General features: G+C 44.3%; 1 protein-coding gene across 1 annotated transcript in view; it reads left to right on the forward strand.

Moving 5' to 3' along the window:
• Positions 1–21,544, forward strand: part of TOGARAM2 (TOG array regulator of axonemal microtubules 2) — a 106,959-nt gene that overhangs the window by 20,757 nt on the left and 64,658 nt on the right. Inside the window, exons 6-11 of the mRNA XM_069071812.1 lie at positions 1,189–1,373; positions 6,079–6,278; positions 11,773–11,819; positions 15,081–15,262; positions 16,819–16,960; positions 17,292–17,560. Coding sequence (XP_068927913.1) covers positions 1,189–1,373; positions 6,079–6,278; positions 11,773–11,819; positions 15,081–15,262; positions 16,819–16,960; positions 17,292–17,560 — 1,025 coding nt within the window. The remainder of the gene's footprint in view (positions 1–1,188; positions 1,374–6,078; positions 6,279–11,772; positions 11,820–15,080; positions 15,263–16,818; positions 16,961–17,291; positions 17,561–21,544) is intronic.

The following is a 21,544-nucleotide window of genomic DNA, read 5'->3' on the forward strand; positions in this document are numbered from 1 at the left end:
CTCTGTCTCTCCATCTCTCTCTCTCTCCATCTCTCTCTCTGTCTCTCTCCATCTCTCTCTCTCTCTCCATCTCTCTCTGTCTCTCTCCATCTCTCTCCCTCTCTCTGTCTCTCTTCCTCTCTCTCTCCATCTCTGTCTTTCTCCATCTCTCTCCCTCTGTCTCTCTCCATCTCTCTCTGTCTCTGTCTCTGTCTCTGTCTCTCTCTCTCTGTCTCTGTCTCTCTCTCTCTCTCTCTCACACACACACATACACACACACACACACACACACACACCCTTCTTACTCCCCAGGGGTGTTCAGTTTGTCACTCACTCTTCATTCATATGAGATAATATTTGTATTCAGCATAGTGGCTGGCACATACTAGGCCCCTAATAAATGTTTGTTCCTTTCCCCTTCCCTTTCCCTGCTTCCTTCTCCCTGGCGGGCCTGCTGTTGAGCATATGACATTCCTGGCCTGGCCTGTATCTAGAACTTTGTTAGAGTGTCCCCTTCGCCCCCAGTGCCCTCCTTTCTTGTCTCTGCCTTTGCCTCCCTCTCAGGGCCATCTCCTTCAGAAGACCCTGTCCGTCCCCCACATTGTTAGTGCTCCGCTCCAATGGCTGCATGCTTGGCCCACCCCTCCGCAGCTCTGGGGGGCAGTGGCTAGAGCTCTGGACTTGGAGTTAGATCGACCTGAATTCACCTCCTCCCCAGGTGTGTGATCCAGGGCAGATCCCTTACGCCCTCCATCTCACTTCCTTCATTTATAAACAAGGGATGATAATAACAGCACCTGCTCCTGGGGTTGTGGTGAGGATCAAGTGAGAGACATATGTAAAGTACTTTGTAAACCTTATGGCATTATAAATGCCATTGTGATTGCCATATCATCTATTAACATGTGTGCCCTCATTGGACTGTAAGTTCCCTAAGAACAAAGATTCGTCTCACTTTATCTTTGTATCTCCAGTGCCTGGTCTGGTACTTGATGCATAGTAGGTGTTTAACAAATGCTTGTTGATGGATTGATTGACTAAACATTTATTAAGTGCCTCCTTTGTGTCTGATTCTGTGATAGGAGCTTGGAAGACCAGACAAAGCCACACAGTCCTTGCCCTGAAAGAGCTTTTGCTAGGGCCAGCACCTTTGAGGAGACCTGCCCTTTCCTTTGAGCTCCCACATGTTTCCTCTTTTCCCCTCTGCAGCTTCTTTGGATCCTGGAGAAGTTACTAGGGCTACTTCCCTGAAGAGTGCCAGCTCCACCTCTCAGAGACTACTAATGGCTTCCAGGCCAATGCCTCCCATCCAAAGCATCCCCACCACCCCAGAGGCCAAAGGGTCCTTGGAGAATGGCAAGGGCCAGCCAAGGGCAACTCCAGCTGCACAAGAGGTAATGCATGGCCTCCCATTCTAAGATTCATAGAGCAAATGTCTTCTATTAACTAACATAGCTGGTCTCTCTGTCTGTGTGTCTTTCTGTCCATCCATGCATTTATTTGTTTATACGTTTTTTTCCCCCGTTTTCATGTAACCTATCATCAATCAATCCAACAACATGTCTTTATTAGGTACCTACAATATGGCAGGCACTGCGCTATGTACTAGGGATATAAATATAAAAGTGAGACAGACAGTTCCTGCTTTCAAGAAGCTTGCTTTTCTTTTTTCTTTTTTTTTTTTTTAAGCAATCGGGGTTAAGCAACTTGCTCAAGGTTACACGGCCAGTTATTTCTGGGTGTGGTGCTAAGTATCTGAGCCCAGATTTGATCCCCAGGTCATCTCGACACTGGAGCCGGTGCTCTTACTCGCTGAGCCACCTGGCTGCCCCAAGAAGCTTACTTCTCACTGGGGAGGTAAAACCTATTCTCAGATGTACACAGGCTATACATACAAATTGCTTCCAGAGGTGGAGAGAGCCAACAGCTGGTCTCATCAAGAAAGACTTTTTCATGGAAGGGGCACTGAGCCTTGCCAGGTAACATGCACTGAAAGCTTTGATGAAAGGTATTATTATTATTATTTTTGGAGGCCAATTGGGGTTAAGTGACTTGCCCAAAGTCACACAGCTAGTAAGTATGTTAAGTGTCTAAGGCTGGATTTGAACTCAGGTCCTCCTGACTTCAGGGCTGGTGCTTTATTCACTGTGCCACCTAGCCACCCTGAAAGGTGTTAATTTGGTCCATTATCAATTCCAGGTGGGAGGGAGAATTATTCACTTCTCTCCTCTACCTGCCTTCTGCCATCTTTACTCAAAGCATGACCATGTGGGCACTTAAGGTCAGTTTAAAGGCCATGGGATTTTAGACTCTGAAACTCTACAGAAAAAAGATTTCACCATTTTGGATGCTAGGGCCTTCTACCATTTGTACCTCACTGAATCTGAAAAATATTTTGTCAGGAGTAAAAATAACTTTAGCCACACCTTCTCTAATGCAAATGTGCTTTCTTGCAGAGAAAGATATATAGTTGTCATTCTGGTTGTAGAGAAATGTACGAGGTAGTGTCATTTTTCCTAAAGTTTCCATGTGGGCCCTTAATAAATGCTTGTTGATTGACTAATGGATACCTATCTTGGGTCAAACTTTTGTGGGACCATGCTGGACATAGTTCAGCAATGAGAAGATGAGGATACCCATGGGGATGAGGTAATCCATAGGAGCTTAGATTTAGGGATGGCTAGAGACTTTAGAGGCCATCCAGTTCAGTCCTCTCATTTTGCAGATGAGGAAACCGAGGCCCAGAGAAAGCAGCATGGAGAAGGTGATAAGACTGCTGGACCTGAAGCCGACTAAGACCTAGGTTGAATAAATAGAAGAGAAAGGTGTCAGGTCCCTAGGCAAAAACCTCATTACATATCCCACCTGTCTTGACCCCCAGAGATGAATTGGATCTCAGTTACCCCAAGGATTTGAGGAAGTCAAAGTCCATTCAGACTTCCTTAGAGGCACTTAGAGATACTTATACATACTTACATATATACGTATGTATGTATGTATTGTTTCTGATAGACTGTAAGATTCTTTAGGGCAGGGACTGTTTCATTCTTGTCTTTGTATTTCAGCACTTAGCACCAGTGGATGGTTGATAAACATCTGCTGATTGATTGACTGCTATGAGCTCATAGCCAGGGGTGCTTTACCCAGAATGCCCCGTCCCTATTAAAATGGCTAAGCCTTTGTTGGCACAGCTTGCCCTTTTGGGGAGAGATTCTAGCTGAGGCATCCAATCTTGGCCTTGACCCTGCTCTTTACCTTTTTTTATTCCTTGGTCCCAGACTGCCCTTAGTCGGTTCCTGTCACAACCTCCCCTAGTCTCACCTAGCCTGATTGTTCCAATCAAACCTCTGTCTTCCTTTCCATCTGTGTCCTGTATCAAGTCTAGGGCCTGTTCTTGACATGTCCTTACCTTGGAACACTTAGGATTGACCTCCAGTTTACCTGACCACTTGGTTGAACAGATCTTCTTTAAATAGTCAGCCTCAGCACATGTACATTGTACCTGGGCATCAGCTCCATTTTTTGCATATTCCTTCTTAACAGCTGCTGGCTGGATCTTGACCAGTCCTTACCTCAGCCAGGAGAATTTCCAGGATACAGATTTAGCACAGCCTAACCTGGTCCATCTTGGGCAGAGTGTGTATTATTAGTCATTTTTTTGGGGGGTGGCCAAATTATAGGATCATCAGATTGGGATCTGGAAGGAAGCTTAGAGGTTGTCCATTTCAAGCCTTTCATTTTATTGCTGAGAAAACCTCAGTAGATTCAGTGACTTGCCCAACATCTCATAGGTGGTATATCACTGGGCTAGGATTTGAAGCCAGGTCCCTGACTCAAACTCAACCCTCTTTTTGCTGCATCCCATTTTCACAGACTAGGAATAGATCTCCCTGAAATAAAACAAGGTGGTGTAATGAATGTGTGGGGATTGGGCCTGATGTTCTATAAAAGTAAATCCAAAGAGATTGCACTTGGCTGTTTTCTACAAGGTCCAAGTTTTTTCTAAATTTAAAAATACTTATTATAAAATTAATAACCGGGGCAGCCAGGTAGCACAGCAAGTAAGAGCACTGGCCCCAGTCGGGATGACCTGGGGATCGAATCCAGGCTTAGATACTTAGCACCGCACCCAGAAATAACTGGCTGTGTAACCTTGAGCAAGTTACTTAACCCTGATTGCTTTAAAAACAAAATTAATAACCACAGTGAAACCAAACAATAGAAAAACATACATAAAGCTATGAATTCCAAATGATTTGTAGTTTGCTAAAAGGGGAAAAAATAATCATATGCAAACTCTAATGACTTAACAACAGTAGCATCATGTGTGCTCCTGGGGCCCCTTCTATTTTTCTTCCATGTACTTCTTAGATTTTATTATTATGATGAGTGTAATTAGTTTGCTCTCTCTCACTTCATATATGCCTTTCTATATTTATTTGGATTCTCCATCATTTATCCCAGTAACATACTAGTAGGAAAGATCCAAATTTAAATATAAGACAGCCCCATTTGGAGTTAAGAGCACTGGACTGGAAGTCAGAATACGTGGCTTCTACTACCAACTCTATTTAGGATCCACCAACCACGTGACCTTGGTCAAGTCTTTGCTTTCTTCATCTGTCACAATAAATGGTTGGAACTGATATATGTTTGTCAGGAATAAAAATAACTCTGTCTGAACTAGACCATCTCTGATACAAATGTGCTTCCCAGCACAAGAAGGCATGTGATAGTCCTAGAGAAAGGCATGAAGCAGTTATTCTTTCTAAAGTTTCCTCATAGGCACTTAATAAATGCTTGTTGATTGACTAATGGATACCATCTTAGGTTAAACTTTTGTGGGACCATGCAGGACACAGTTCAGCAACGGGAAAATGAGTATAGCCTTGGGGATGAGGTAAACCACAGAAGCTTAGATTTAGGGATGGCCAGAGGCTTTAGTGACCATCAGCTCTAATCCCTTCATTTTGCAGATGAAGAAATTGAGGCCAAAGAAATAAAGTAGGGGACAGCATGAAGTAGGAGATTAGAGTGCTGGACATGAGGTCAGGAAGACCAGGTTCTCCTCCTGTCTCAGAAACTTACTGTCTATAAGACTCTGGGCAAAGCACTTTGTCTCCTTACACCTCAGTCTTCTCATTATATATATATATATATATAAAATAACTCTCTTATATATATATATATATATATATATATATATATAAAATAACAATAAAATGACAGCCACCTCACAGGGGTGTTGTAAGAACAAATGGGATGATGATATGGAGGAGGAGGGGAAGGAAGATGATGTCAAGCGTTTTATAAACTTTAAAGTCATATATTTATACACATATAAATATATTATATATAAATATGCAATATTTATATGGATAAATATGTACTATTTATATAGGTAAATATATACTACTTACATAGATAAATATTAGCAGCTACTATTATCAATAGTAAACTGATAATATGTCTTGCTCAAGGTCACGCAGATTCCTGAACAAATAATTTCACAGGGCACAGGAGCATGGTTAAGACCACTGTATCATCGACTTTTTCTGGTCTAAAATTCTATGATTCTTTGAAAAAGGAATAAAGAAGGAAGTGGAGTTTGACTTGGGAACTTTCTGAGTTTTTCCTTACCTAGATGGGTTGCAGGAAGGGGAAGGTGGGGTGGAATGTTCCTGGGACGTTAGTGTCCTACGCTTTGTGTGTCTCTATGGGATTTCCTCCATCTAAACTTCCCTCTCATGCCTCCTCATGGTGTGGGAGCAATGCTGGATTCTCAAAGACTAGAGCTGAGGCTAGGCTCTGGCAGGTCTTCCCAGGCTGGAAGGCTTGAATGTAAGGGAAGGCCTGGCCATCATTTGAGGATTAGCCTAGCTCAATTTTAAGACACTCGTCCCTGGAAGGCTGACCACCAGCTGATGGAGTTTTGGGGTTTGGGTTTTTTTTTTGGCCACATTGACTCACAATGACTAAATACCAAGGCTGGAGGAGTTGTTCTTTGCATCCATGGAGAATCCCATACTATCAAAACTGCCAGTCTTTAAAAGGATCAAAGTGAGAGACTTTAACTCCCTTTCCTGATGCTGTTTCCAGGTGCAGATATCCCTTCAGTACCTTCATTGCAAAGATGAGAAGATGAGACGATCTCTGGGGGGCGCCCTGATCCCTCCCATTCCAAAGGCCGGGCAGCCTACAGACACCAAATCAGTAACTTTGCCAGCTGTTGTTAGCAATCCTAGTCCCCTGCCTCCAGCCCAACATGTCCTCACTGTCCAGGAGGTCCCTGGAATAAGGTAAGTCATACTGGACACTTCATTGGAGTTTTAAAGATTCAAAGATTGTTAGTTAGCAGGGACCACCAGCTCCTGTTGGGTCTGTATGGGTTTCCCCAGGGACAGTGCTCCATATTTGGGTGCCTTGGATTATTGTTGATGGTCTAAAGCAGGGATTCTTAAGCTAAGATCCCTAAATTTGTTTTTAAGAAATATTTTCTAAGTATATTTCACTGTTTCCTTAGTAATCCTATGTTTTTAGTTTTATGCATTGAAGAACATTCTGAGAAGGGATTCATAGGTTTTACCAGGTTGCCAGGGGGTCTGGAACCCTGGTCTGGAGGGTCTTTGCTTTATCACAAGTCTGGAAGACTGGGGTTCTAAATTGGAAGAGCTTATCATAATCCTGCTTAAGATTATTGCTGGTTTTTGTCCTTGGCAAACCTAGCTTTTTTGAGTAGAACATCCTATAGGCAAGGACAGGTTACACTCTCTCAGGGAAGCATCAATGTCCCCATGAGAGGGAGTGTCAGCGTCAGAATGTGGGCATGAACACAGACAAGACTCCCAGTATGCACTGAAGTATGTTTTGGGTCAGTCCTCCATCCTGTCCCCACCTTGTTCTCCCCTTTCTTCTAAGCCTTCAAGGGTGCCCCCTTTGCTTTGAGCTGCCATCTTGCCTCTCTTTCCAGACTTCTTTCAGGAGTCTACATGTTCTGCCTTCACCTTCTTGGCCTTTTGCCATCTGCCTTCCATCTTCCACACTCTGCTGGAGTCCATCTCTTAAAGGCCTTCAGTGGCCTCTTACTTGCAAAGTCAGACAGTCTTTTCGTTCTCCTTGACTTTTCTGTAGCACTGACAGCACCCATTGATCACCCTCTCCTTGAAGCTCTCTCCTCCTTAGTCTTTCTGCCTCCAGCACCTCCTCTTACCTTTCTGTCTCCTTTACAGGTATTTTCCCTTTTCTTCCTGTCTCTTCATGTGGGTATTCCCCAAGATTCTTTCCTGGTCTCTCTCTTACTTGCTCCATGCACTCAGTGATCTCAAATACCTTTTTGCTGTCAATCATAACTTTTCTGTGGCTGTCTTCCAAATCTCCTTCCAACCTCCACCTCTTCCCAACCCAGTCTATTTTCACGTTTCTGCAAGCTTGATGAACATCTCGGCAGTTGTCCTGTACAGACCTGGTTTATGCACTTCCTGCCTCCAGACCAGCTTCTCCTCCTGGTTTTCTTGTTTTCTGTTGATGGTGCCATCACTTCCTTGGCAGTGGAGGCTCAAAACCCTGGGAATCAGTGGGGACTCTTTTCTTCTCCGCGCACGGCCAATCAGTAACCAAGTGCCGTTGATTCTATTTACAGAATATCTCCTGCCTTTTTATTTTCCTCTCCATTCTCTTCTTTAGGTCCTCATTATGTCTGCCCTCACTTTAAAAAAAAATTGGTATTACCACATCCAGTCACTCCTTGCTCTGATTTTTATTACTCATGGTCACCCGATTCATGTTCCTAAAGCATAGACAGCTCTGGTCATGTCACTCTTTTGTTCAAAAGTCTTTAATGACCATGAGCTACCTTATAAATGAAATTTAAGCTCCTTGGTCTGGCACTCAAGGCCCCCCAAGCTCTGGCCCATTCAGGCTGATTTCCCACTGTGCGTCATCTACCTGATGGTAATTTGGCCAGAAAGAATTGTGCCCCCGCCCCGCCTCTCCTTGTGTCTTTCCTTATGCCCTTCATCCATCTGAATGTTCCTCCCTCACATCCCTGCACGCTGCATGTAGTCCTGACCACCCAAATATGGCCTGCCTTTGGACCCAAAAGCTGAATGAATGAACGTTCTGAGGAGCAGAGTTATGGATGGCAGAATAAAGGGTGAAGACTGAGTCTCAGGGATGGCCACTTTTGGGAAGCAGGAGGAGCAAGGAGATCCAGGAAAGGAGACAGAGAGGAACCTGTTGGAGAAGTAAGAAACTCATGATCCCTGGCTTTGGGTTCAAATCCCACTTTTGATACTTGCTACTTTTTGACTTTGGGCAAATCACAATCACCATGGGCTTCAGAGTCCTCACAAGAGGCTTGGACCAGAAGGCTTCTGAAATCTTTCTCATTCTAGAACTATAATTTCATGGTTTGTACTCCGGGGCCATGTCATTGTGCCACTGATTGCTGAAAAGCAAGGGTAGTAGGAGTAAGGTAGCTATGCTGGGATGTCAGGGAGATTAAAGATGGGATGTACCTTGTGGCTAGAGTCCAGGGCTGTGAATCACAAGAACTGGTAACAAGAGAAAGAGGCCGTCCACATTTTGGGTCCCAATTGGTCTTCAGTGACATGCTTGCACACAGGTAGAATCAGTTGCCGGTGTGATCACTGGTCCTATGGACAGATACTGCCACTGGTTTGGAAGGGCCCATGGGAAGGCAAATGTGAAGCTCGTAAATTCCCCAGTTCCTTCTCTTTATCTCACAAAAATCAGTGGTGTTGTGGCCCAACACTGGTGTGGGTATAGGTTCATAGAATAGAAGACCATGGGGCTGATGCCAGGCTAGAGATGCCCCAGAAGATCTGGCACTCTTAAATTCATAGACTCCCAGAAGTTGGTCCAGTTCCAGACATCTTTGAGGTCATGTTCACTCTGGAGAAGGCTCTGGAGGATAGAGTTATCTTGCAGCTACCACATAGCAGATGTGGACCCCCAGATTGACCCTGGAGCCACCTTGGATGTTGTGGCCTGGATACTGTTGGAACTGGGGAGGCACCCCAGTTCCTCCCCACACCCTACATATTCCCACAATACCAGCTGGGACTGGTGTGAGCAAGGAAGTTATGATGAAGACCAGGAGAAGTTTGGGTTAACTTTTCCCCCAGCTGGATTGACCTTGAACCCAGCTGTGGGCAGAAGAATATATAAGTGCTTTTGAGGACTTTGACAGGGAGGCCCTGAGAACCCTGAGAACCTCATCTCACTGCCATCAATGTTGATGTTTTTATTTTCCTGAACTACTTTTACCTGAGGGTATTTGAATGTATTTTTTTTATTAAATGGATTATTTGCTTGAATAATCCACTGGGTTCTGAGTAATCTACTGTGTCAGATGCAGAACTGAGATTGAGACATTCATCTTCAAGAGATCCCCTAGCATGAGAGTGCCTTCGGTCTGGAGTAGACACTCCAGGGTCTATGTGGACTGAGATGAATGGTGCTTCTAGACCTCCCTCATCTGACTGACCTCTGGGACTAGAATGCAAGGCCCCAGTAGTCAGTCCATTTGTCCTGTGGCCTACAGTCAGCACCAGGAGGATCTTTGCTGTCTATACCTTTCCCTCCTCAAGAAGAAGTTCATTCCAGAAAACCCATAACACTTTTGTAGGGAATGAAATGGATCATGGACTTGGAGCTGGGAGGGGTTTTAGAGATCATTAAGTCCCCCCCAACATACACACACACTTACAGATGAGGAAACTGAGACCGGAGAAGGGAAGTGACTTACTTAGGGCCTCACAGCTGGTAAATATCTGAGGAGGAGGGATTCAAACTTAGCTATTTCTGACTCCTGTTCAGGTGCCTTGCCTAGAACATTGTGAATGTTCTCAAACTCCCACTCAGATCTCCACTACACTAGGGCACCAAGGACTGGTTTCTCAGGGCAGTGAAGGGAATTCCCTCCAGGGTGAGCTTCTGTGAGCATTTTGACCAGGAGAAGGTTGATTCAGGAAACTTGGGTGAGCTCCGAAGAGAGAACACCACAGGGGGAGGGGGTCACCCTCCACTCCGTCCTGGCTCCCGGGGAGTTCTAGCACTGCTTTAGCTGCTGCTCCCTGGATAACAAGTTTTTATTTTACCAAGACCCAGCTATGACTATCAGGAGCCCTGGGTCCTTGGGAAACCTTTGGGATGGTCAACGTGGAAACAAGATTAGATTTTTTTTTTTCCCGTTTGGCCTCAGAGGACAGAACCAGGAGCAATGGGGTGAAAGTTTGCAAAGAAACAAACTTGCACCTGATGTCAGGAACAACTTGATCTGCCTCAGTGTAGAATGGGCTGCCTTGGAGAGGGTGGGTTCTTCCTCCATGGAGGTATTCTGGAAGGGGCTGGCTAACCACTCGCCCCCCCATGTTGTACCAGGGATTCTCTTTTGGTCATGGGTTAGATGAGCTAGCCACTAACTAGTCTCTTCCAACATGAGATTCTGTGATTGAGTTTCTTATACAAAAAAATGAAGGGCGGGGGTGGGGGGAGGTAGAGAAAGAATGATTACTTCTTGATAATAACAGCATTTGTGCTCTTTGGCTACAAAGTTCTTGGCACACTTTCTATGCGCTTGAACTCATGACATCTCTGGAAGATGGGTAGTGAAAAGGGATCCCCATTTTATGCATGAGAAAACTGAGGCTCAGAAATAGTAAGTGACTTAACTTGCCAGTGGTCACATAGCTGGTAAGTAGGCAGCATAGATTTATTTAATCTTTGCAAAAGCCCTGTAGGAAATCTACCTCTATAGGCATAATTATTCTCACTGGAAAATCAGAAAGATGAGACTCAATGAGGTTAAATGAGTTGCATATGATCATGTAGGTGGCAGAGATAAAACTTAGAGCTAATTCCAAATTCAGGGCTTTTTCTACTATAACAAGTTAGTTGCCTCTCTCTGTCTCTGTCTCTCTCTGTCTCTCTTTCTCTCTCTCTGTCTCTCTCTCTCTCTCTGTCTCTCTCTCTCTCTTGCTTTTTCCTTAGAGGGGGGAAGGTAGGGCAATTGGCCTTAGGTGACTTGCTCAAGGTCACACAGATAGTTTTGTGTTAAGTGTCTGAGGCCGGATTTGAACTCCTGACTCCAGGGCCGGTGCTCTATTCACTTTGCCACCCAGCCGCCCCTGTTGCCTCTTTTTTTAAAAAAGTTTTATGTAGTTAATTCAATCAGCAGACATTTATTAATACCGCTATGTGCCAGACATCCTGCCAGGTGCTGAATTCCATTATGCCATTGCTCCTGTGCTGGCTAAGCCACTTTCCCACTGATCTGTACCTTCTGCTAAACCCCTTTTAAATTTAATTTTTATTATTTGTTCCAATTACCAAGCATTTATTTTCTCTCCCTTCCACTCCTTCCCTCCTCCCCACATTGGACAACAATGTTTTTAAAAATGTGAAATAAAAGTCTTATAACAATGTATAGTCAAGCAAAGCAAATTCCCTCCTTGGCTTTGTCCGAAAGCTTCCGTCTCATTCTGCGTTGTGAACCCATCCCCATTCTGTCAGGAAGTGTGGGCAGCAGCTCACCCTGGGTCCTCGGGAACAATGGCTGCTCATTGTATTGATTAGAGTTCTGAAGCCTTTCAAGGCTTTAACTGCCTTTACAAGGCTGCTTTCCCTGGCTGGATGTGATTTTCCCCCTTTCCCAGTCCTCCTCCACCTCTTTATAGAGGCTATCTTCACCAACCCTCAATCTGGAAGGGACATTTCTGCCTCGATATCTCTTTATATGGCTTTAAAACATTTTTTTCCCTTTCTTTTAAGATTGGCACAGGATAACAGTCCCCGGGAGAGGACCCCCAAGTCTGTGGGTATGTATGCCTACCCCTGCTTATTTGCTGTCCTGAACTCTTGACTTTGAGCAAGTGGGAATGGGAGGTGGGGAAAATTTCTAGTTAAATCCTTACCAGGCAGCCAGCATCATATATATAGTGGCAAGAATGATGGTTTTGGAGTGAGGAAGCCTAGATGGGAGAAACAATTCTGCTACTGTCTCACCTTGGGCAAGTCACAACCTCTCTGGGCCTTAATTTTTCTCAACTATCAAATGAGGGATGTGAACTAGACATTGTCTCAGGTCCCTTATGGCTTTGACATTCTATGGAGAGAGAAACCCTAAGACCCCAAAGCTTAATGAGCTCCCTGGACGATTAAAGGTCAGGAGAAGGAAACCAATCCTGGGAAGGAAGTCAGGTGAGAGGAACTGGGTAGGGAGAGGGGGAGGAGCCAGAGGGTTGAGCCTATTTTTTAATATCAGGAAGAATTCAGATTTGAAATGCTGATTTGGGTTGCCTGGAAAGGGCAGGAGAAGATGGATGGATGTTAGATGTGATCTAATTGGTTGGAGGCGTGGGGAAGTTAGTGAGCCAGAAGCCTAGGCGGACTGGGTTTCAGGAGGGGGTGGAATGCACATAGCCCAAGTCAGAACAGGTCCAAAGAATGAGTTTTGGCAGGGTGGAAATAATACTTAGGGTGTTTCTGGGGGAGGGGAGGGCCTTGGAGAAGCAATTATTTTGCTGATTGAAATTATACAGGAGAGCTTCTTTTGGAGCTTAGCGGCACCATTGCCTGCCCCCAAATGCATAAATATTTTTATACATATGGGTCCTGTCCCTCTTTCTTTGACCATCTCCTCAGTAAACAGGCCTAGTAGTGGTGTTGCTGGGTCAGAGGGGAAGCACAGCTTAGTAACTTTTGGGGCATGGCTCCAAATTGTTTTCCAGAATGGCTGGACCAGTTCCCAGCTCCACCAACCGTGTATTAAAGTACTTGTTTCCCTCAACCTTTCCAATATTTGTCATTTTTTGGGCAGGGGCACCTTTGCCAATCTGACATGTAGAAGTCCTGATTTACTTTCATTTGCATTTCTCTAATTATTACTTAATTGGAGCATTTTTTATATGGCTGTCCATAGCTTGCATTTCTTCCTTTGAAAATGGCCTGCTCATTTTAGCCCCTGGATTATGCTCAACAGGTGTGGCTGTTGGCCAGGGAGTGCCTGATTTCAGGACACAGAGTTCTAGGCCTGGGAAAAACTTGTCTGGCTTGCTTGGCCTTTGCAACAGCCTGGCTCCCCACCCATCTCTACTGAGGTCCTAGCTTCCCCTGTGTGAAAGTCTAGCATTCTGCCTGGTACCACTCCCATCCCCAATGGTTTCTGAGAGGGCAAGGTTTCATGGTTTATAAACTGTCCTCCCAATCCTATGAAGTAGACAACTCCAGTAGCATTACTATTTTAAATATCTTATTGTGATCGATGTAATTTTCTTATATATCACCTTCTTTCCAAAGTATTCCTCCTCCCTCCAAGCCCCCCCCCCCCATTTCCTACTGAGGAAGCCATTTCCTATAACAAAGGCTAAAAAGAAAAGAAAAAACCAGTACAGCAAAAACTACCATCACATCACCTGTGACCAGCAGTATATGAGGCATCCCAACCTGTAGTCCTGCCCCTCTGCAAAGAAAAAACAAGAGGTGTGTTTTCTCCACTCCTCCCAGACAAGCCTGGTCACTATAATTGCTTTGTAATTCAGTTTTCAGGTTTTGTTGTTCTTTCTGTTTACATTGTTGTCGTTTTAGCCCAAGTATTATTATCACTATCTTACAGATGACAAAGCTAAGGCACAGAGATGTTAAAAAAGAATAGTTAGCACTTATGTAGCATTTGAGAGTTTGCAGAGTGCTTTCCATATGTTTTTCTCACTTGAGCCCCACAACCACCTCATTATATAGGTGGTTTTTACAGATTTTTTTTAGAGATTCATTTTACAGATGAGGCAGCTAGGTGGTTCAGTAGAAAACCCGAGTTCAGATTCAGTCCTAGACACTTATGAGTGACACGACCCTGGAAAAATCACTTAAACTCTGCCTTACTTTCCTCAACTATAACACGGGGATAATAACAGTACCTACTGTGCAGAGGTTGTTGTGAGGATCCCATGAGACAGTATGTGTAAAGGGCTTAGAACACTGCCTGGCGCATAGTAGGACCTTAATAAATGCTTATTGCCCAATGAGGAAACTGAGGCTGAGAGACATTAAGCCACTCAGCTGATACATGCTGGAGCTGGCAGCCAACACTCTTTTCACCTTCACTTGCTGCCTCTTGCAAAGCCATAGAGACAAGAGAAAGCTGAGAAAGTCTGGGAGCTGGTTTGAGGTCTAAAATTCCCTGAAAATGAAGACAATGCCATTCCCGGTAAACCACCTTTTTGCATATCCCACAACTCCTTTCTTTATATAGGTGGAAAATAGATGACAAAGCTCAGTGATGTCTAGCAGAATTAGGCTAGCAGTGCTGGCAGAGCAGCCCGTGGCTGCTAATCTCTGCTCTGACGTTAACCAGCTGAACTGTGTTGGTGAAGTCACTTCTTTTGAGGCTTCACTTTCTTTATCTGGAAAATGAAGGGGAGCAGCTTGATGATCTTTATGATTCCTTCCAGCTTTAACATTCTATGTTGTGTGACTCTGCAGGGCCTGTGACATATATTCCACGTGCCTGTCTTTCCCTCCCTTTGATTGGAAGCTCTTTGAGGGCTGGGTCTGTGTTATACAGTGCCTTAAACTTTGTAGATGCTTACTAAATGTCTGTTACATTCCTTCCTTCCTTCCTTCCTTCCTTCCTTCCTTCCTTCCTTCCTTCCTTCCTTCCTTCCTTCCTTCCTTCCTCCCTCACTCCCTTCCATCTTCCTTCTTTCCTCCCTCATTCCCTCCCTCCTTTCCTCACTCCTTCCTTCCTTCCTTTCCTCCATCTCCTTCCCTTTCCTTATCTTTCCTTCTGTTATAAATGACAAGGCAACTAAATTCTTACACTTTTCCTGATGTGACATGTAGATTAAGAAATGCCTTGATTATATTGCTCCTCTGATGGCTTATCTTGTGCCTGGCTTTAGTGCCCTTGAAGACTAAGCTTAATTTGTATCTTGGTGAATCAGTCAGAAGTGTTGGACAGAAGGAACAAGTTTTGAGAGCTTTAGGAATAATAACCATGCTAGTCCATGGCCTGGAGAGTTGATTTCAGGGCAAGTATGCTAGATGTCTTAATACTATCAGGAATGTGCTTAACTCTTCAGAGACAAGGCCTACAGTCCCTCTTGTCAAAGGCAGGCCAGCTGGGGGCACAAAGTCTGCTGTCCATTCCTCAAAGACTGCATCTCCATTGACAACACCCTTCTTCAGCCATGCCAACAAAGATGAACGGACAAGGACCCAACAATTGCTGAAAGAAGTAGACCAGCCAGAAAGCAGCCCCAGGGTATGTGCAAGGATGTGGAGATGGCGGCCATCACAGAGGATGACAGGCTGGCTCAGCTGCTGACTTTCAGTTCTGGTGGTGGTGGTTTGTGTGTATGTGTGTGAGTGTGTGTGTATGGCATGTGTGTGTATGGGGTGTGTGTTTGTAGTGTGTGTGTGTGTGGTGTGTGTGAGTGTATGTGTATGAGTGTGTGTGTGTGGGGGGTGTATGGTGAGTGTATATATGGGGTGTGTGGGGTGTGTGTGTATGTGTATGGTGTGTGGGGGTGTGTGTATATGGTGTGTGTGTGTGTTTGTAGTGTGTGTGTATGAGTGTGTGTATATGGTGTTTATGTGGGGGGTATATGGGGTATGTATGTATGGGGTGTGTGTGTATGTCTTGTAAAGTAACTATGAGTCTAGGCAGTAGAGACAGGAGGAGAGTGGACCTGTGCAGACCTGAAGTTGCCCTACTGTACCTCAGTGGTTTGAACCTTATTGAAGGAGGGCATTGGGCATCACCCGAGAACTAAATTATTGCCAGGAATGGGAAGTAAGGGATGGAAAAAGAGATAAAAGGGAAAGAGAAGGAACAGATGTGGAAGAGATATAGAAAAGAGGTGTGGGGGAGATCAGGTAGAAGGAACTGCATAGCTCAGAGAAGAGAAGGAAAGGCAGATCAGGGCAGATGGGCTTAAATAAACTACAGCCAGGTCATGACCTTTTGAGCAACTGCCCAGCTATCGAAGAATACCGCCTCATGCTGCCATAATACCTGACAGTTATATAGTGCTGCTATAAAGTTTGCAAAGTGCCTCATAGACAATCTTGTTTGATACTCACAATAATGCTGTGTGATAGGTGCAATTGTTAACCCCATTTTAGAGATGAGGAAATTGAGCCTGAGAGAGGTTAGGTGACTTGTGTAGATCATATAGACAGTAAGAGCCAGAGGGGAGACTTGCACCCCGATATCCCTGACCTCTAGCCCAGAGGCCTCACCCACTATACTTAGTAGCTGGCTTGGGGGCCAACGGGATGATGCCCTGAGCTGAAAGATAAATCCATGATTCTGCCCCAATTTGCAGTCTAGCCTTGGACACATTGCTCTTTTCTGGGCTTCTTTTTCCCTTTATTTCTCGTTCTGGATGAAATAGTAAAGGATAGGAAGCAATTTTTCTTTTTTCTGATTGAGCTGACCCCTTCCTTTAATGCCAATAAACCAAAAGGAATGGGTAAGAAGTATGCTTTTGAAATGGATATAACCTAAGCCCCTTTTAGCTTGCCCTGCCCAGCTTCCTGGCTATCCCTGAGACAAGGTGAGGCTTCAGATCTCACTGGATCCCAGAGAAGCCTAGATCAAATATTAATGGAAAACAAAGAAATAAAACCCCTATTGTGGTTTTTTGTTAGTTGGCAAGAGAGGAGGACCAGAAAAAAACTGTCCTTGGAGGGTTTGGTATGATTAGGTACTTTTTTCTTTGTAAACAAGTATAATTCTAGGGGCAAAAGGGATGTCAGTAGGGTGCTAGACAAGATCCTTGGGGTACAATTCAAATTTGCATTGTATATGTACAGATCCAGGTGACCATTGCCAAATCAGCCCAGGAGAAGATGCGTCTGAAGCAAATGAAAGAAATGGAGTTATTCCGGCGGGGCAGGGAGCGAGAGAAAGACTTTCTGTCCCAGAGTCTGAGCTCCAGAAGCATGATAAAGGAAGGTAAAGTAGTATTTGGATGAGTGGGTCCCCTGGAAGCCTGGAACAGAGAAAGCTGAGGCCCTTTAGAATGAAGGCACACAGAAATGAGACTGTCCTCCTCCAAGTACCAGGCCAAGGGGACGTTCCTGTCTCTTGGAAGATCAGGGCTATCAAGTCATTCCAGAGAGAAAGCTTAGGCGACACTGCCATGTGTTCCATGTGGCTCAGGCTCTTGCTGGGCCCATTTCTAAGGCACTGGGCAATGTACTAAGAGGCCTATCCTGGTCATGCAACACAGGTTGCCCTAGTCAGTGATCCTTCAGCTCCTATATATTTTTTCTGCTCCTCACAGGGATCATTCCCCTCCACAATGGTGGATCCCTGTCTGTTTCTGCCAAGTTGGGAAGTCCGTGCAGAACCAGCCTTGGCATTATCTTGAAGAAACGAGCTAACCGTTCCTCGCTGCCCAGTATCCCTGTAGTCACCCAGGGACCCCGCTTTACCCGTCATGCCTCAGGTAAGGCTCAGCCTGATTTTTCCAGGAACATGGGCACTGAAGGTCCTCCATTAGGACACCATCCTTGGTTTTCCCAGCATCTTACTGGAACCCTTTGGTCCATGGCAAAGATGTTCTTGGCTTCTTTGCTCCCCTTTGCCAAAGGTTGATTAAGGGGATGAAGGATAAGGGCTGGACAGTGAAGGGTTAGCAACCATGGTGAACTGGGAAAGGAGTTGACTATGAGCTGTTGTGGCCCAGTTAAGGTTGTGTGCCATAAATTTGTAGTGGATCCAGGCAGAAGAGTTGCATGATTTTCTCCACCTTTGTTCAATAGCACGTATAGAAACGAAAACATGGATGGAGGGAGTGATCCAAGGCTGAGGCTCAGTAGGTTGCAATCAGCAAATTGATAAGGAGGACTCAAGAGAGGAGGAGAGTTTAGAATTGAATTTGTTCACCAAGAAGCAAGATGGGGGAAAGAGGATAGAGGGGCTAGTACAAGAGAGATAGCCTGGAAGAGAATTGAGGGGTCAAAGGATTGCATGCCACAATGCAGATGAAGAGTAAGGTTTGGTAAGAGAGGACAGAGGGAGAGGTGAAAAGCAAATGAATTATGGATAAAAGGACTTCTTAATTCTCAAACATGGAAGTAGTAATTTATGAGTGACTACAAGATTGAAAATATGACTATCTTTGTGTGTGACTGAGGTGGAGTTGGTAGAGGAATTGTCATGGGAAGTGAGTAGGCTGAAGAATGTTTGAGGGAGAATCATTGAGTGTGTTGAACTCCCCTAGTATGTGGGTAGTTGGGGAGGAGAGAAAAATTGTGAGCTACATATTGAATTCATTGGGGAAGGAAAGGAAGCGACCTGAGGATCAGTAGACAACAGTTACCAGGATCTTGAGTGGGTGGTAGATATGAATAGCATGGACCTCAAATGAAGAAAAGTTATGGAGTGATGGAGGAAGGGAAAGAACCTGGAAGTGGTGATGGGGAACAAGGAACATTCCAACTTCCCCACCTTGACCAGTGTAGCGCCAATATAATATTTACAGTGCCCACGGTCACAATAAAGACTGTGACTATAAGTATCTCATGATATTCAATTACAAAATATACCAAACTCTCCAGATAGAGGACAGAACTGAAGTATTTATTCAGACACCAGAAAACTGAATCCCCAAACCAGTAAGCTGATTCCATCATAGTACCAAAGATATTCAGAAGCCATGATAATGCTGAGAGCCACAGTATCCTTCAGCCTTCCCACAAACCAATACCATATTAATATTTACTCACAAACCTCTCTATCTCCTTGCCTGAGCTCCTCTCTCCCCCACTGTCTGGCTAGCTCTGACCAGCTTCCTGTGGGCTTTGCTTCCCTTCAGCAAACTCCTCCCACCACAGGCTCCATGTGACTACATTTAGCCTATTAGGGGGCAGAGTTTATCTTCTCAGCAGAGAAGCTTCCTGTGGGCTCTGCTGCACCTTTCAGCAAATTCATTCCATCACAGGGTCCATGTGAATACATTCAGCCTATTAGGGGGCAGAGTTTACTTTCAAAGCAGGGGAGGTCTTCAAACTCCCCCCTAGGTCTATTAAAGGGCAGGGAAGATCTTCTAATTCCCATTCCCATTACAACCAGTGAGCCAAGATTTTAGTATAGCTAATAGATGGAAGGAATGGGAAAAGAAAAGATTTAGGATGAAGGGATGTTTGTTGCTTATGGAATAGTCATTCCAGAGGGCACAATGTGACCAAACTATTTAAACTCTAGCTATAATATTCAGTATTTCAGTGAATAGCTTGAATTAATTTATTAGTATCGACTGTAATTTATTAGTATTAGAATTGATTTATTTAGTATTGACTGATTTGATTTCCTTGTTGTCCAATGGATTCTCAAAGGTCTTCTCCAGCACCACAGTTTGAAAATGTCAATTTTGTGGCACTCAACTTTCCTTATAGTCTGACTCTCACAGTCATACATTACTACTGGAAAAACCATAGGTTTGACTATATAGATCTTTGTCAGTAAGATGATGTCTCTGCTTTTTAATATACTGTCCAGATTTGCCATAGTTTTCCTTCCAAGGAGCAAACGTCTTTTAATTTCATGACTGTGGTTGTCATCTGCAGTGACTGTTGAGCCCAAGAATATAAAATCTGATAGTGCTTCTATTTCTTCTCCCTCTATTTGCGAGGAAGTGATAGGGCCAGTTACCTGGATCTTAGTTGTTGTTTTTTTTTATGTTAAGCTTCAAGACAGCTTTTACACTCTCCTCTTTCACCCTCATCAAGAGGCTTCTTAATTCTTCTTCGCTTTCTGCCATCAGAGTGGTATCATGTGCATATCTGAGATTGTTGCAATTTCTCCTGGCAACCTTAATTCTAGCCTACTACTTAATATATCCTTAATAAATGCTTATTGATTTGTTGAGTGAGGACTAATCATATTTAAACAACTCAAGTGACTCTGGTCTTTCTGCTAGGAGACCAGGGGAGAAGATGACTTGATGCGTTAAGTCCTATGGCTTTTGGAAGATACGTTAGAGGAGCTTGAGTGTGGGCCTTGGTGGCCCATCCTCATGCTCTTGTGAGTGGTCATGCTAGTGGTAGTTGGTGGCAGCGGTGGTTATTACTACTACTACTGACTCTGTGGGTTATATGAATGAATGAATACCAAAGGGAGGCTAATTAATAGGAACTTTAATAAAATATTGCCAGACATTCTTATCTCACCCATAACTCTCAAGTGAATAATGAATGTAGTGTATGTATTGTCTGCCACTTAACACTCAAATCTTGTGGGAGCTCTCAGAACTCATGCTTTCTTCGGCTTTTATTTTTCAAATCGGGTTGTCTCCATGTGGGTACTAATATTATTGGATCTTGATGGTGAGAAGGTGCTGGGAAGTGTCATGGTTTGATTCACTAGGCCTAGAATGCAGTGTGGACCAAGAAGCACTTTGTTCAAGTGTCCTTGAGCAGATCCCCTCTCCTTTCTGAGCTTCACATTTCTAAGCTATAAAATGAGAGAACTGGACTAAATGACCTCTAAGATGCTTTGATAGACTGTGATTTTGTGAGTTATAAGCCGAGGTGGCAGGGTTGCCCAGGATTTAGTACAATTGTTCTGCTGCTAACACTTTGATTTAAAGGGGTTCAAAGACACCATCTAATTAATCCTCATGCTATCCAGTGAGGTACAGATGGACTGGGGCGAACCCTGTCTTATCTGGAAGAGAAACTGCAGCACAACCTGTGTCAGTCACAGAACAGACTCATCCAAGAATTTGGCCACTCAGGGGAATCTGATTTTATCAGGAAGAATATGAATATCAGTTCTGATGGCTATTCATCCAGGAGCCTCTGCTTAACCAGTAACCAGAGATAATGAAGAGTTGACTGTAAATACATAGAATGACTTGTCTGTCATATGACCACAGGTAGCCTATCACAAGCCAACATTTCTATATGTAATAATGGACATTCTCCTTAAGTTAGGGCTCCTGAGGATGGAGGGCACCCAATCAGATAGACAGCTGACTGATTTCCCTCCCTCGGTCCAACGGGAGTCCTGCAGGTACTGAAAGCTTTGCCCACAGCTGTCACCGAAGCCCCTCCCCGCTCCATGTTAGGTATGCCAATGTATTGTGTGTCTTTGGGGAAATGTGGGTGAGGTCTGGGGAACTGTGAGCTCCATGAGAAGAAATTTGTGGAAGTGCAGAAGCTTAGTTCTGTTATTGTCTCATCCAGTGGTGTCAAACTCAGACAGAAATGGATCTCAGCCAGCTGCATATTGACTTAGGAAACCACAAAATAACATTATTTATGTTTTTTTCCCTGTATTTTTTATTTATTTTGTTAAACATTTCCCAATTACATTTTAATCTGGTTTAGATCATATTTGGTAGCAAGCAACCTTCTGGCCTCAAGTTTGCCATCTCTGGTCTTGCCCACCAGATTGGTCTCTGTGTAACTCCTATCTATTGCTTTTCTCTCTGTTTTTTCTCTTCCTTTCCTTCCTTACTTCTTTTTTCCTTCCTTCTTCCCTCCCTCTCTCCCTCCCTCTCTCCCTCCCTCCCTCCCTCCCTCCCTCCCT

Source organism: Petaurus breviceps, unplaced genomic scaffold (assembly GCF_028583685.1).
Source record: "Petaurus breviceps papuanus isolate PSGF00001 unplaced genomic scaffold, PetGlider_PUasm1.0 90845, whole genome shotgun sequence".
NCBI lineage: Eukaryota > Metazoa > Chordata > Mammalia > Diprotodontia > Petauridae > Petaurus > Petaurus breviceps.